The 16582-nt window shown below is 39.2% G+C and overlaps 1 protein-coding gene across 1 annotated transcript in view; it reads left to right on the plus strand.

Moving 5' to 3' along the window:
- arid3c (AT rich interactive domain 3C (BRIGHT-like)) overlaps positions 1-16582 on the plus strand; it is an 88658-nt gene that overhangs the window by 51541 nt on the left and 20535 nt on the right. Inside the window, exons 3-4 of the mRNA XM_078249956.1 lie at positions 3668-3740; positions 16099-16282. Coding sequence (XP_078106082.1) covers positions 3668-3740; positions 16099-16282 — 257 coding nt within the window. The remainder of the gene's footprint in view (positions 1-3667; positions 3741-16098; positions 16283-16582) is intronic.

Here is a 16582-nt window from a genome sequence, read left to right on the forward strand (position 1 = left end):
GCACTCACAGTGCACTCACGCCCCCCAACACAAACAAACACACACACACACACACACACACACACAGTTTCCTCCTGAGTGTTGACCTGCTCTGCTCCTTTAATACTGGTGACAGCTAATACACTTCTAAATGATCAGTTATTATCTCTGGGGCCTCGTCCACAGGGCCCCACTGATTCCAAAGGTCATGCCTCTGTCTTCCAGTATTGATTAAGTGGGTCTGTTAACGTGGCTCTGGGCCTTACTGAAAGTGAACATTGCCACTAACATATTTCCATCAGCTGTATCTGGATGGAGAGGCCCATTTAAAAGCCTCTTTGACACCGCCGCTGCCCCAGTGAATAGGGCAGGATGAGGAGCATAATGGGTATGCCAATAAGGAAACTAGTGCTACTAAAATATACAGAGGGCCCCAGGCTGACAGACACAAGGAGATATCCTGCTGAGATATTATAGGCTTGTATTCTCAGTCTTTATATTGACCTTTTTTTTTCAAATAAAGAAAATATGACTGAGCAGCCAAAAGAGCTCAACACAGTGCAACTGAAGATAAGAAAAGATCTTCACCACGTTGACAACAAATGTATTATTTTCAACAATTTAGTATTGCATTCCGTAATTATACATAATGCACAAATATTACAGATGTTCCAGCACAAATACATGGCACGGACAGGAACTACAATACATGTAGCTGTACATGTAGCTGAGGTCCCGTGACAGCTGTGGCTGTTGTGGAGTCATTTCTTTCTCACAACATCCAGGCAGATCTTCACTGTGACATCTCTAGATTTGTACCTGCTCTCTTTTGATATAGCTTTTACAACTGTCCCATAAAAGCACTTCACATGATGTTACATACAAAATCATGTCATTTATGTAACAAAAAGACCTTAGAGCTACCACAGTATGAGTTAACCTGAGGTGTACTACTGCTGCTGGGTTAGAATTAGTTTTGAGATAACATTTACTATGTGGATGGAATCAGCTACTAGTGCAGTGCCCGTTCAAAATGTGCCTGTTTGGAACGGGCTGATTGCTTGGCCTGTGGTATTGCTGCTGTAGCTTTCTCCAGAACCATTGTACCCTGAAATAACTTACAGAAGGACCCCAAAGCACTTAATATGCAACCCCACTGTCAGCAACTTAATACATTATCATGTCTGGCTTTTGTTTGATATCTGGTGTCGGCAAAAATGCCGTTTGTTTGAGAAAGTGCTGTGGGTGAATTTACACTGGGCTTTTATTGTGAAGGATAGACACGGAAGATGTTATGGCAGTACTTTTTTTTCCTCAACCTTTATTATGCAGTTGTTTAAGACTATTTGCTGTTTATTATTATCCAATATCCTACGCTGTCCAAACTGCTCCGAATTCCAAACACCAAGTTCATTGGGTACCCAGGAAACCAAGTGTGAAGTAGATTGGAATGGTTCCCGAGATATTTAAAAGACACACACACACACACACACACACACACACACACACACACACACACACACACACACAGAGATTCCCCAAATTAAAGTTAGATAAAGTAAACCTCACCTCCATTATTAAGATGTAATCATTATCATTACATAGCAGGCGTTATTGCAATATTATAATCACCGGAAATGAAATATATCTGTTGGATTTATTTTCTGTTGCTATCATTATTGACAGGTGATTGCACCACAGTAGTGACACCGACTGTAATAAACAGTCACACTGTGATGTGAAACATTATGGGATTTTCTTCAAGCCAACCAGTCGTCACTGATGAGGGAAACATCATCTAACAGGAGATATCAGCAATACATCTAACGCCAACGTAACTGCAACTAGCATTGTTAGATAGATATGCTATTACAGAGATCTTCAACAGGGGGTCCGGGACCTCTAGGGGTCTTTAGAGTTACTGCAGGGGGGCACCAAATTATTGTTAAAAAATTGAAAAATTAAAATGTGTTGACATTAATCCAACATATTATTTGCAGATATAAATCAGGCTATTTGTGAAGAAAACCCACTGAAGATAGGCTTACTGGCCTATAAGGTAGTCACTCAGATAGCCATCCACAGATACAGTTCATTCTGATGTATGTTTATGTATGTTTATTATGCCTCCTATACATTAAAACATGATTAAAAAAATCATGCCAGCAATTATTATTTTAATAGCTTAGTATTCTATGCATTAAAAAAAAGGTTTGTATAAAGGCTTTAGGCTGCTCTACACGTTATTGTAGGCCTAGTTCATTTGTACACAATTGAATAAAATGTTTGCGATGTAGGGGGTCTCTGCTCCGTCTCTCTTTCAGTTAAGGGGTCCTTGGCCTAAAAAACGTTGAAGACCCCTGCTCTATTATTCTATATATATATATATATATATATATATATATATATATATATAGTTAATATAGAAAACGAGGTGTAAAAAAAATATTAAAAGCACCTTGCACTTTGAATGAATTACCTTCACCATTATTTTTTTTATATTTGACAGGACACGTTACAGAACTTTATCACTTTCCATTCACAATTATGTTCCTTGTCCCCAATTTTCTTTTTAAACAACACAAAACAGCAGCATCCCTTAAACTACAGCAGAGGGATTCCAAATCCCAAATCCAAATTTATTCATAAAGCATATTTAAAAACAACAGTTGACCAAAGTGCTGTACAATGAAAATAAAAAAGACAACAGTTTATCAGCAAAATGACAACAATATAGAAAGGTAACTATTCTAGTTTGTTAAAAGCCTGAGAATAAATGTAAATGTCGTATAAATGTACGACAGAGGGATTAATAATAGATACCAGACTACTACATAAACACTTTCCCTCTTTGATTCTATTAACTCAGGCTGCACCTGTCGGCCACTCAATACAATTTCAAAATGAGACACAGCTGTGGCCAACACAGAGCGAATGTGATGGGCATTTGGTCCGAGCTGACAAAGACATACCTCTCTGAGGCGCCCAGATGTGGAAAAGCTATTCCTGTCCAAAAAGCCTTTTCCTGATATTGTTCTAGCAGTTCGTCTCCAAGGAACTCATTTTCCTCGTCTGCGGCGACCATCATCCTCAACAACCCTACTGCTCTACACTGTAAAAAATAGTAATATTCTGGCAGCTGGGGCGCCAAAAAAACCCAGTAAAATAACGGAAAATAAAATACCGTCATTTTCCATAATTAAAATACAGTTTATAGCTTCAATTTCCCATTAAATCGTGTGTATTTCTTGTCTTTTTAATGTTTAATGAAGGAAATTTATTTTTTCCTATTCACTGATTTTATCTAACTTAAGAAATGTATTTACAGTTTTAAACTTGAATTTAACAGTTTGATTTATTAGAGATGAAATAGTTGTGAAATTATGATAAATGATTATTTTGCAAATGTATTTTAAAATTATTTTTATGTGCAAACAAATGAATTTTCTTTATAAAAAGAATTGTATGGTTATTAACAGTTACAGGTTTTCAATGTTCTTTTACCATAAACATGTCAATTCAGTCTATTTTTGTAATTCTTTAAATATTTATTTAATATTCATGTTGATTTTAAATACAGAAAAATTCTGTAATAAAAAATAAAAGTGTCATCCCACATGTTCTTGATTTTCTTTGGTGAAAATATTGAATACATTTTATAACATATTTTTCTTTCTGTCTTTTTCAGCTGTATGAATTGGATGATGATGAGAAGCGCAAAGAGTTTCTTGATGATCTTTTTACTTTCATGCAGAAACGAGGTAAGTGCTTTCAACTTTAGTAGGAATACACTTCTTCTCTTACCAAACTTCTTGTTCACAATTCTACCTTTAAAAGCAGTTTTTTCCCCCGTATTCTCTAATATGTAAATCAATTAATCAGCTGATAACCATTCACACTTTACACGCCCATGGACATGGTTCAAAATGATCACCATCTACTAGCCAAATGCTGGTAAAATATGCAAGTGGCTGGTAGATCTGCTTCACTTACCAGCCAAAAAAAAACAATGGTGATCTATTGAGTGGCTAGTAAAAATCTAATTATTAAAAAAATGAATCTCACCTGCACAATCTTTCTATTTTTTCCTGTTGTGTACCTGTTGCCTTGATGTTATTGTGCAAAAATAAATACTACTAATACCTGTCCTTTACAGGCACATGTTCCATATATAAAATACTTTGATACATTTCAGTAATTGGTAACTAATTGCAGCCATACCAGAGCTCACTTTGTGTGTTCAAAGTTTTGATTTTCCATTTATCAAAAACTCAAAAAATCAAAAATAAATGTTCAAGGCCTGCAAGATTCAGATAAAAGCTCCAGGAAAAGGAAGTAGGTGGAGCTTTTTATGTTAATACTCTTTGACAATTCAGTCTGATTATTAGGCTCTCTGTATTTCACAAAAGAAAGAAAGAAACAGTCTTTGTGTGACCTGCAGGTTGGGAAACACTGCCTTAGACACCATTCACCCTGATGTCCAGGGAAGTGTATCCCCGTTCCAAAAAGGCACAGTAAAAGTATTAAAGGCTCCATCTCCATCGTTACGTTTTGGTTTTTAAGCGTTTGAGTTTTGAGCCAAAAGTGATCTCAGTGTACCAAGTGTTTTTATCTCCAGTAGAAGAACTAATGTCTGTTCAAACTAACACGCCCAAACCTCATATCTCATTAACATTCTGGTATACTGAACATGAACAGGAGGCAGTGTGGAGACTCCACCCACTGCTGGTAGTTACCATGGTAACGTTAGTAGCTTAGTCTCAGAGAACGAGGGGGAAACACCAGAGCAGGGGGAATGAGAGGGGGAAACACCAGAGCAGGGGGAATGAGAGGGGGAAACGCCAGAGCAGGGGGAATGAGAGGGGGACACCCAGAGCAGGGGGAATGAGAGGGGGAAACGCCAGAGCAGGGGGAATGGGAGGGGAAAGCACCCAGAGCAGGGGGAATGAGAGAGCGCCAGAGCAGGGGAATGAGAGACACCAGGCAGATGGGAGGGAAACACCAGGAGCAGGGGGGAATGAGAGGGGGAAACACCAGAGCAGGGGGAATGAGAGGGGGAAACACCAGAGCAGGGGGAATGAGAGGGGGAACACCAGAGCAGGGGGAATGAGAGGGGGGAACACCAGAGCAGGGGGAATGAGAGGGGGAAACACCAGAGCAGGGGGAATGAGAGGGGGAAACACCAGAGCAGGGGGAATGAGAGGGGGACACCAGAGCAGGGGGAATGAGAGGGGGAAACACCAGAGCAGGGGGAATGAGAGGGGGAAACACCAGAGCAGGGGGAATGAGAGGGGGAAACACCAGAGCAGGGGGAATGAGAGGGGGAAACGTAGCAGAAGATATTCCTTTTTAAACCAAAACATAGCTTCAGTTTGGCTGTACAGCAGCAGCTGAAGATGCTTTTTGAAGAAGAGTAGGCCTACTGATCCTGTGATCCTGATATTATTACACCAATGGTTTTGTCATTTTGGTTTTGTTTTGTTCCCCCAGAAAAAAAGAATTTCTCACTTTCCTCTCGTGGTATCTCTCCATGCTGACAGTTTGGGTTTTATTTCAGGTTCTCAGCTACCTATCTACATCAACAATTACAACAAAGGAGAACAGAATTCCTTTTTAAACCAAAACGTAGCAATGTAAATGTAGCCTAAATCTCTGTGACCTGCTGGAAGAGACGAGAACAAGTATTTGTACTGTTCCTTTATCCCTCAGGGACCTCTGTGAGCATAGATGTATCAGCTTCTTCTCTGTGAGACACCCTGGCATTCAGAGGCCTCCTCACACTATGATGACTTATCTGCTTTTATTGGCCACTTACAGTGTAACGGTGTGTTTGTCCCATGGTGTGTGAGGATTGTGCTGGCAGCCGCTGGTTTTGTTGGGGAAATAGATCTGTGTTTAGACCCTTCCATAATATGAGGAAGTTGACCACCCAGCAGGCACTACCAGTTACAATGACTGTCTATTTTAGGAGCGCAGGGTTAGCGTGCCATGCTTTTGTTATCTTGAATTCTTTGTTCTGTACACAATGTTTTACATGTCTTCAGAAACATTTGTCCTCACCTGCCTGTCCTTGACTTACAATGTAATGGACTTAGAATTGAATTCTATGACATCATCTGAATTGTGTTTAAGTTTCATATCAACTTTATTATTTCCATGTTTAACCACAGCATGGTCCCCTGTGCAATGTAAATGTAATTTAAAATAGAAATGGCCAATATATGGGAACATTAAATGTATTTTGCTCACAGAATATATTCAATTATGATAATTTAACAGCTGAAATCCAGATCTATATCCCCAGTTTTTGGATAGATCCTTATCATAGGCACAAGCATTGATTCTATCAGAGTTGGAATGCATTAAAGGTGGAAACTTGGCATGGGCCAATGTTACCCCCTCAGTGTCAGAGAGGACCAGTGTTAATATGGAAAGATAGTGGCCTGTCAGCAATAATAAATCAACAAGCATTCTTGCTTCATATTCTTCATATTCTGATATTTACTCATGTGTTACACTGTATGTTATTAACAATTTTGTTGAGAGTGTGAGTGAAATTGTCAGAGTAAATACCAGTTTTTACGTCTATAGTTGCTTGTATTTTGCCAGCTGCAGTGTATACTGTACACTTTAATGTAACTAATGTGTTTAAGTGTAAAAGGAAGAACACAAATAGATGTTTTAGCTTTGACACATCACTGTAAGGCTGGGCAATATGTGGATAACAATATATCAAAATCAATATATGTTTCAGATATCACCTTCAATTTTGGATATCGTAATACAGTATATAAGTGTTGTCTTTTCCTGGTTTTAAAGGCTGCATTACAGTAAAGTGATGTCATTCTTTGAACTTACCAGACTTATTATGGCGCTTACCCACTGCTAGTACCGGCTCTACTCGGCTCTACTCGGCTCGGCCGCGGTGCCCCATCCTCCTTTTTCCATTGCAGATTTTGTACCGCCTCATGTGTGAGGCGAGCGTAGCTGGTCGTCATAGCGACACCACAGGACACTGCTGTGATCTAACGCGACACACACACAGAACGTGGAAGGTGTGTTGTTTTTGATTCTCATCATGTGGCTGTTTGCCAGAAGACACATTTAGTTTCTAAAAAAACTAAACCGCTGGCTAAACTATTTAAAAATGGTGGGTTTGTTCAGGACACCCCCCGTCTGTCGCTAGCAATGATGACGCAGTGATTAGTGACGCAGTGACTCCAACCAATCAGTAGTCTGCAGGTTTTCACGTCACCTTTTGGTATCGCCTCAGCTCGCTTGGAACCTCGACGGAGGTGATACTAAATAAGGTACCTGTTGGCAGGTACCAGGGACTTTTTATCATAATGAAAAAAACAAAAAAGGAGAGTCAAGGCAAGTCGAGCAGGTACCATGTAGTGGAAAAACGCCATAATAAGTAGCGGTTTCATTATTTGCCTTCACCCACTTAGTAATTGTAGCTACATTATTGGTGATTATTTATCAAAACTCTCATTGTGTAATATTTTGTCAAAGCACCAATAGTCAACCCTACAATGTCGTCGCAATATTGACATCGATGTATTTGGTCAAGTATATCGTGATGTTTGATTTTCTCCATATAACCCAGGTCTATGTCACTGTATATATGAGGGCCGTGGGAATATCCCAAAAACTAACGTCCCATTGTCGGCCCACAGTCCAGCTGTGTGCTGTGACAGCTGGAGGAAAGCACACGTTGATGAAGTAATGATGTAGTTGGGTGGTCACTTGGGTTTAGAGACAGTATGGATTGTTGTTGGAGCGTTCAATTAAAGATTGATTTTGGACTTAGTGTAGGGAGACATTGTCAGTGCAAAGCAGATCAGCAGCTGCCTATCTCCACTGCTCGCCTCTGACGGCTGTGAGCAGAGTGGACTGCTCCAAATATCCCAATCAATGTTTCCTGAAAACATCACTGTCCTTCTGTAGTGACAAAGAAATGCCAGCCAGGCTGGCTCACTGAGCACAGATCCCAGTGAAAGTGTCAAAATAAAGTGCTCCTTTAACATTGCTGATTTATTGGCTGGCTGAATCCAGACTACAATAATACCAAAGCATTGGGGTTTTCCTCTCTAAACTGGAATGTCACTATGTTTTGGTCCGCATTGTCATTAAGATGGAGATGTCAAGTTTTTGTAAATTTTCATGTTCACAGTGCATAAACTTCCCCTATTGTGTTCGTTTTTACTTAAATACGTCCCCCAAAATTTAAGGACAAAATACATAAGTTGTCATGGCCTTCCAAAAAGACACATATGAGGGTCTTCTGATCTGACCCCGGATCAGCAGAATGACATTGTTTGTCAGTGCCTTCTAAAATCATTACCAATGTTCATCTAGCTGCCCTGAACAGTGAAACAGAGAACAGTCTCATTCATTTAGTTGATTTTTTTATTAACCAACTGCAACTGTAACAACAATTAATTTTTCTTTTTAATATTTGTAGCAGATGTATTAAGAGTAACATCGTGATATAAGGAAGAGCATTTGACTCAGGGATGTGCTGCCTTGCGGTGCGTTTAGACAGCGAGCAGCTGAGCGTGTGCGGCTCTATGCCGCTGCATTTAGAGTTTATGATGGTTCAGCTTTTTTAATTCATCAATCAACCTGGAGAAACGGTTTTGGAGCAACATCCAGTCTGGGACAATAAACAAAGTTAATGACTGTATTAATTGTGTCATATTGCTTATGAGATTATACTTGGTGAATATCAGCTGCCTGTGGTGTACACGCTGGTGGCTCAGTGCCTTGCTGCTGCCAATCCAAAACACAGAACTTTGCTGGGTGGAAAGTCATGAAGTCATGTACATTTACATCAGGCCACGCGGGAAGCCTGCTCAGTTTGCATATATGGTTTATATCCCATTAATATAAAACGCATTTGCATTGCCAAATGCGTCGGAGAAATTCTGCCTGAATGCGTGATGGCAGTTACCATGGCTACACCCTCAGGTTGGAACAGGCCATTGACCTTTTAGCCACCAGTAAAATTCAGGTCACATACTTGATAAGATCATCTGATACAGTGTTTCTGTATCAGTGTCTCTGTGTCCCAACCGCCAGCTGCAGATGGCCGCCCACCAAGAGTCAGGGTCTGTCCGAGGTTTCTGCCTGTAAAAAGGAAGATTTTCTTCGCCACTGTCGCACCAAATGCTTGCTCGTGGTAAATGGTTGGGTCTTTGTAAATTACAGAGTGTGATGTAGACCTACTCTATCTATGTCCTGCGATAACTTCTGTTGTGATTTGACACTATAAACAAAATTGAACTGAATTGAATTGTTTGCATCATAGTTGCAACAATTAGAATATTAGCATTGGTGTAAACACATGTGGACTGCCTTCATGTACAGGCACATACAATGTCTGGTTGCAGCCTCAGCGCAGTCCTTTAAACAAAATGCACAACTTTATGGCACTTTATAATAACCATCATTAATAAATGGTCAAATTAAACTTTAGTTAATAGTTAGTTTACTGTCAACAAACAATGAAATTATGATGTATAATGTTTGCTTATTATTAGTAATGCTATAATTTATGTTATTCTATCATTAGTTTAGTGTAATATAAAATAATTAGTTTATAAATTTAGATGTAGTTAATACTTCAATGTTGTAATTGTTTTGTAAACATCTATACAAATTATTTGGATGGCTAGCATAAAGTTGCAACTAATGCTTATAATAATGAATGATTAAGAAGTGGTTTATAAAGCGTCAAGCATTATTTATATGGCCCCATTAAATGTTTTTTTGGTGATTGATAAAATAGATGATTATTGATTATTTGTGCTCTTATAATAGCTATAAATAATGTTTAGAAAAGCTTTACAAAGTATTTATTACCCATTAACACGGTCTTATAATCATCAGTTGCAACTTTATAAAAGCATCCAGATAATGTTTATTGATGGTGTACAATCAGTTGGCAATCATTTACAAATGCTTAATATAATATAAGAAATGTTAGGATGTGTGCTACAATACACTGTTAACATAACACATTATAGCATTACTAATTACTAATTACATTGTTAACAGTAAAATAACTGTTTATAAATGATGGTTATTATAACGTGTTACCAGCTTTGGTGTCTTGTGTATGAAACTATTAGAAGCCCTGATAGACTGAGCAGATGAAAAGGAGATCTGCTCCCCTCAGTGTAATTTGGGTGCGAGGATGTGTGAAGCTATATTTATCCGATGTGGGAACCTGCTGAGTCTCAGGATTAGGTTAATTCAAAAGAGTTTCATCAGAGGAAACAACACAAACGTCTCTTTCATAATGGATAATGAAGCATTTACGCCTTTTGATTAATCAAACCCCATTGTCATCGTGAGGACCAATTACCTATACAGTAATCTATGATTAAGTTTATTTAAAATGCAAAATCACAAGTGTCTTCTTGATGTTGATCGCCAGGTTGTTGTAACGCACCACGGCGTCGGAGGCTGGACCTCCTCCCTGCTGTTGCTGATGCATCGTCTGCAAACGTGGTAATGGTGGTGGAACCATGTACAGGTGTGTAGTTGTAGGTGAAGAGAGAGTAGAGGAGAGGACTTAGCACGTAGCCCTGTGGGACGCCAGTGTTCAGGGTGAGGGTTGAGGAGTTGCAGTTATCTTACCTAATATACTGGTAGTCTGTTGGTTTGGAAGTCCAGTACCCAGTTGCCATTCTAAGACACATATTTGATCTTTCCTCCTAAATGTGAATCGAAATGCGCTTGTGTTACAGTGGCTAGCTGCTACCTGGTGAGAACCTTACAAATCTGTCGGTGCAACACAGAGAAATTGCTGAACAGTATGAAAAATGATTTCATGTTCGGGGGGGCTTCATGATAAAATGATGTCAGCTGTTAAGCCACTAACAGATTAATGTATAATGAAGTTACCATCCTAGTAAAGCCAAAGTTAAGGATATAGACTAAAGGCTAATGGCTTGTTTCCTCAAACAAGTCAGAGCCATTGTTCTCACGGTTCTCTCTTTACTCCTCCTCTACCAGTTTAAAATGAAATTGTCTGAGTGGATTCTCCTTGGTCTATCATTGGCTCAGCTCAGTGACAGGCTTTAAAAGTGAGTATGGGTCCCAACTGGAGGACAGTTCTCCTCCAAGCCTGAAAGAGCTGGTCTCGAGTGACCTTTGGTCTTGCAGATTGGTCACAATCTCCTAAGAAAACATTGAAATGATCTCCTTTCTGGATGTTACTTTAATTATGATTGATTGATTTATCTTGCAAATTAAACACAGCCTGCTGTACAGGCCTACATTTGCCTACAGTAAAATATCTGTAGCTGTATAACTAGTATGAGGGTTTAGTTAGTGTTAACGTAGTGTAAATGTGAGTCTGAGTTCCTAAATGAAGTACCATGGTCAGTTTGTGGCATCAGCTCTTGGGCAAGTTGTTAATGTACTTCTATGGAAGAACAACCTGGAGCTGGACTAAATGGATTTTAATTGAGATTCTCCAAAGAAAACTTAGTTCAGTCTAGGAAAAACAAAACAAGGAAAGCAATGCTAAAAGTGTACAAGCTACAGGATAAGTACAGAAAGTAAATATATTAAAGTGATATATGATGAAGTGAAGTGATTAGTGAAATGATGTCATCCTCGTGGTCCGACATTGCCTGCTTGTGGAGATTAGTTTATAGCTAACCGATACTGCTAGCTCACCTGAGCTAGCTAACGTTACAGCTCAGCCAAAGGGGACGCCATTAATGTTTACATCTCACGCTGTCATGAGCGCGATCCTCTCGTCCATGAGTACGCTTCCCTCTGCGCGGTGATACGGTTGGCGGGTGTCGTTTGGTAGAAAGAAAATAGTTCCTACATGAAACTGTTTACAACCAGGTCTTTGCATTACCTTAGTAACCGAGTCATGACTTCTGGACAGAGACGTGCTTTGAGCACCACAAGCCGATAGCCATTTAGTTCTATTATATTGGAGAGAAGGGAGACATCTCTACAGCCGATATGTTGAAACACTGAGCAACTCACACCAAAACTATCTAGACTGATAGATAGCACCACAGGTCAGAGGAAAAATATGTTTTGTTGATTTTGGGTTGTACTGTCCCTTTAAATTTGGTTTCTCTGTCAATGTCATTACACATTTTATAATTGTGTTTTCAATATTCATTCAGTCACTGTAGCTGAATCAGTTTTAGTGCCACAGCAATCCCTGGAATCATGTTTCCTTACATGAACATGAATCCAAGGAGATTCTGTATTTATTAATATACTGTATATTGTATTTGTTCATACTTCAATCCAGACAAGGCAAGCAGTGTCTTGCTTTCTGCCGAATCCCTTCTGTGATGGCGATGCAGCGCGGTATTTCACCGACATATTTTCTCTTGTCAGAGAGCCTTAATGGCTTGAATCATGCAGCAGATGGTCAGAACCCCTTTGTGATGGTTTTTCAGTCTTGGAAGTAGAGACATGGAATCCTCCTTGAGAGATACCATCAGACAATGGCTGTGATGGCCTCCTTTGTGTGTTGATAAATACCCAGGGTGATTTACTGTTGCCCCGGGCTGTGGTTATTAATTGATTATTATCTCGGAGGACTACTACCATCAGCACTTTTTCTCAAACAAGTCAACTTTTGTCCCCAGCTTAATTGCTTAAGAATACTATGTGGCAGAAGAAAAGGCTACTTGAGAGTCACCTTAAAAAAATGGCCGAGTCTTCGATCGCTGTGACACTAAATATTCCTCTTTACTTTGCTGCTGCATGCTACTTTCACCTTTGAGTTGACTTTCTTTGTTTTTTATGTTTTTCTCTGTTCTTTAGTGGAGTCTTCAAACAGCTAGCACAGTGTATGCTCTGCAACTGTTATAGTTACAGTATTTAGTTAACATTTGAAAACGGTTGTTTCTTTTGTTAAAATGGATCCACTTTTCAATGGAATGGAGATTACTTTTCTCACAGTAAGCCAATGTAAAAAAAAGTCTTGGTATCAGTATTGATGCACGCATGACATTGTGACCATGGGGCTCCACATAGCGGCCTCTCGAGCCAAGCACAATTAAAAAAACACCATTTTAAAACTATTCTAAGTCAGACATTTCATCTTGGTCATAATTTTAATGTATCCAATACTTTGGCTTTGTGACCAAAAACCTGCAAAAGTAACAACACGTCAGCCCCAGCTGTACTTTTGGTGTAGTGCTAATTAGCAAATATTAGCATGCTATATATATATATATATATATATATATAGTATGGTAAACATGGTTTTAGCTGCTAAACCACTATCATTTTTACATTATAAGACATATCAGGCTATGATAAACTCCCAATACTAACCTTGTTTGGGTATTTTCATGGGGTTTGTTGACAAGAAAAAAAATGGTGATGTATGTTCCCCCCCCCCCCTCCTTGTCTTCATTTTGGGAGTTGAACAGAGGTAGATAAACAGTTGGTTTCCACTGTGACGCTGCATTAATCGTTCATTTCATGGGTTAAAAGAGCAAAGTCAATGAGGAGAAGAAATTCTCATCCCATTATCGGCTCGGAGGTGCAAAGTGAGCGCATCAGCGATGAAGCCAAGCATAAAGATGATTACTGCACTACTAGAGGCCCTGATGCTCCACATTGTTCCAATTACAAACTCCTCGTCTCTTTGCAGCTGAGGGATTAACTGAAGACGACTGTTAGACGCTGTGCAAAGTGGATTTCTTCCACTCTGTCCACCATTGCTCATTGTCATAATGATACATAGCCTGATTAGATAGTTTGTGCTGACAAAAGGCCTCCATACTCACTCTTTTATTCCTTATATCTCTTTCAGGGAATCAGAGAGCCAAATGCATCACCCTCGGTATTGAAAGCACATAAATCTTGTTTTAAGAGGCTTGTCTCTCCTCAGATTCTGTCAGACAAAGGCTGAGGCTTTTATTTATTACCTCAATCCTTGTTTGGTTGGCTATTGTGTCTTCAGCAAAATAATAGTTTTATAGATCAGCATGGGTGCACATTATAATCAGTGTAAATAAAGCAAAGCTGTAGGAGGAGGGTGGAGGTGAGGATCTGGTTTTGTTTTACTGTAGAACTCAATTCTTTAACTGCATTAACTGCACTTCGTATACTGTACACCCTATAACATAAAAAACGCAATGCTCTCATTTTCTCAATTTTATAACTTCAAATATATACTGTATGTACTGTATGTACTGTATATATATATATATATATATATATATATATATCCCTTGTGGAGTCCACTGAGAGTCTATTGCCCCTGTGGTAAGAGTCCTTGGTGTCCAGGTCCATGATAACTATGAAAACTTATTTTTTAACTACCAATGCAATGGTACAAGTATTAACGTTACCTCTACAATGTAGAGTCTACATCCTTGTGCAGCTTTTATAAGATGCTAGTTCGGTCTCTCTGGGCAAACCCAGCTTACACTGCATAATAAAGCTGTCCCCTTTCTTGCATTTGAAGCCGAAGTGGTCGCTCAAATATGGCCGGGTGTTCTCTTCATTTCCTTTGGGTTCAGCATCAGCAGAATTAAACATGGTTTAGCGATTTTTTTCCTTGCAATGTTTTTATTACATTTTTTTTTCTTCTTAGAAACATATGTGATTTCAAATTTAGCGAAGTAGAATACTTCAAACTAAAAATACTTGAGTTAAAGTGAAAGTACAGGTTTTAAAAATTACTTTATAAAGTAGAAGTACAGAAAAACAATACTCAATTACAGGAACGCGAGTAATTGTAAAGCGGTACTTGGTGTTGTCATTCCAGGCAGTGATTGATTATCACTGTAGAATGACTTTAGAGTCTTTGGAAACATCCTATATGTTATCAACTGACAACAATCTGTACGCACAGCCCACGACAGATTGTCCAGGTCAGTGTTATAACTGTTCATAACTGAGTTTTGGAGCTGTGAGTTGGGAGGACATTTGGGCCACTGTGGAGTTATAACTTGCATTATGTCTCTTTAGGGTTTTTGTCAGGGTTTCACATATACTTTCTTTACTATACAATATGTATAGTGACAAAAACAGTGTCCTTGGGCAACACACTGAACCCCAAGTTGCCCCCGATGCTGCACTATCGGAGTGTAAATGTGTGTGAATATTTATCTGATGAGCAGAATGGTTCCTGTACTATTTAAAGCACTTTGAGTAGTCATTAAGACTAGAAAAGCGCTATATAAGAACAGTCCATTTACATTACCTGCTGAAATTATTTTTTGCCTCAATCAAGCCTCTCCTGCACTGTCTTCACCACAGAGCGATGTCCAGGCACTGCAGCTTCAGATTTACTACTGGCATTGTCTCGTGAGGAGAGGGGAAGATCAATCTTCTGTTTTAATAGTGTCTCATTCGTTCACATGCCAGCACCGCGAAATGAAGCCGTAATTACTGGCCTTAATTGATGTGGTTTTACCACCTCAGACGATACTTCAGAGCTCTCCTCCCCCCTCACTGTATAGGCCCCACTGCTGTTGTTTGCACTATATTTCTGCAGCTATTGATCGCTATTATGGTAAATCCGATGGGCACAATGGAACTCTATCAGCAAAATGCAGGTTAATTATCTCAGGGTCAACCACTTTGGAATCTGCACAAAGAGCCAGCCGTTCTCTCTTTATTGCCTAACATTAAATTGCAAATACAAATTATTGTCTGAGCCTCTTTATTTTGCTAATAAGGGGGCAGGTTGTCAGTCATTAATAGGAGATTACCAGAGGTTGTATTTATGAGTTTAAAACAAGTGCGGGCTAATCTATCTGTGGTTCTGTTATTTATTTCCAATGTTAATTACTTTTTGTGAACAGCTTTAAAGTTTGTCGTCTTCCATGATTAAATGAGATGAAACAGTTTTATCACACGTTCAGAGATCCTTTCATCCTGTCATAGAAATAATACATGTATAATCGATGAAGCTGTTTCCAGTGGATGCACAGATAAGACATTAGAAACTTTTTTTTGAAAGTTATATTTGCTGCTGTTAACAGAGCTGTCAGACATTTGACTGGCTGGAGATAAATTGGCCTTATAAGAAGGTGCAGAAGTCTATTGATGGGAGGAACCACAGTTAATGGAATTGATTGTGGATATTGTGTTTGCTTTCTGCAGGGACTCCAGTGAATCGGATTCCTATCATGGCCAAGCAGGTATTGGATCTCTACATGCTCTACAAGCTTGTCACAGAAAAAGGCGGCTTAGTGGAAGTCATCAATAAGAAAATATGGCGTGAGATCACCAAAGGCCTTAACCTCCCTACCTCCATTACCAGTGCAGCTTTCACTCTCCGAACTCAGTGAGTACGAGCACAGATGATAACCCCAGATGACTGATAACCTGCACACACACTGACCAGGCCGGCCACAAGTGTTCCATGTGTGTGTCCAATAGGCCTGTAACAATTCTGTACAGGGTTTCCTGTCTTAAAAAGTCTAAAATTTCAAAATCAAAATTTTAGGCCTTAAAAAGTCTTAAATTCACTCAAGTATTGTGTTGTAGGTCTTAAATCATTTTAAACAGGTCTTCATTTTCCTACTTCCATGTAACGCTACCTCAGAATATGTTTTTTTATTCCGTGGTGAAAAGTAAAGAAACC

Source organism: Sander vitreus, chromosome 5 (genome assembly GCF_031162955.1).
Source record: "Sander vitreus isolate 19-12246 chromosome 5, sanVit1, whole genome shotgun sequence".
NCBI classification, from domain to species: Eukaryota; Metazoa; Chordata; class Actinopteri; order Perciformes; family Percidae; genus Sander; species Sander vitreus.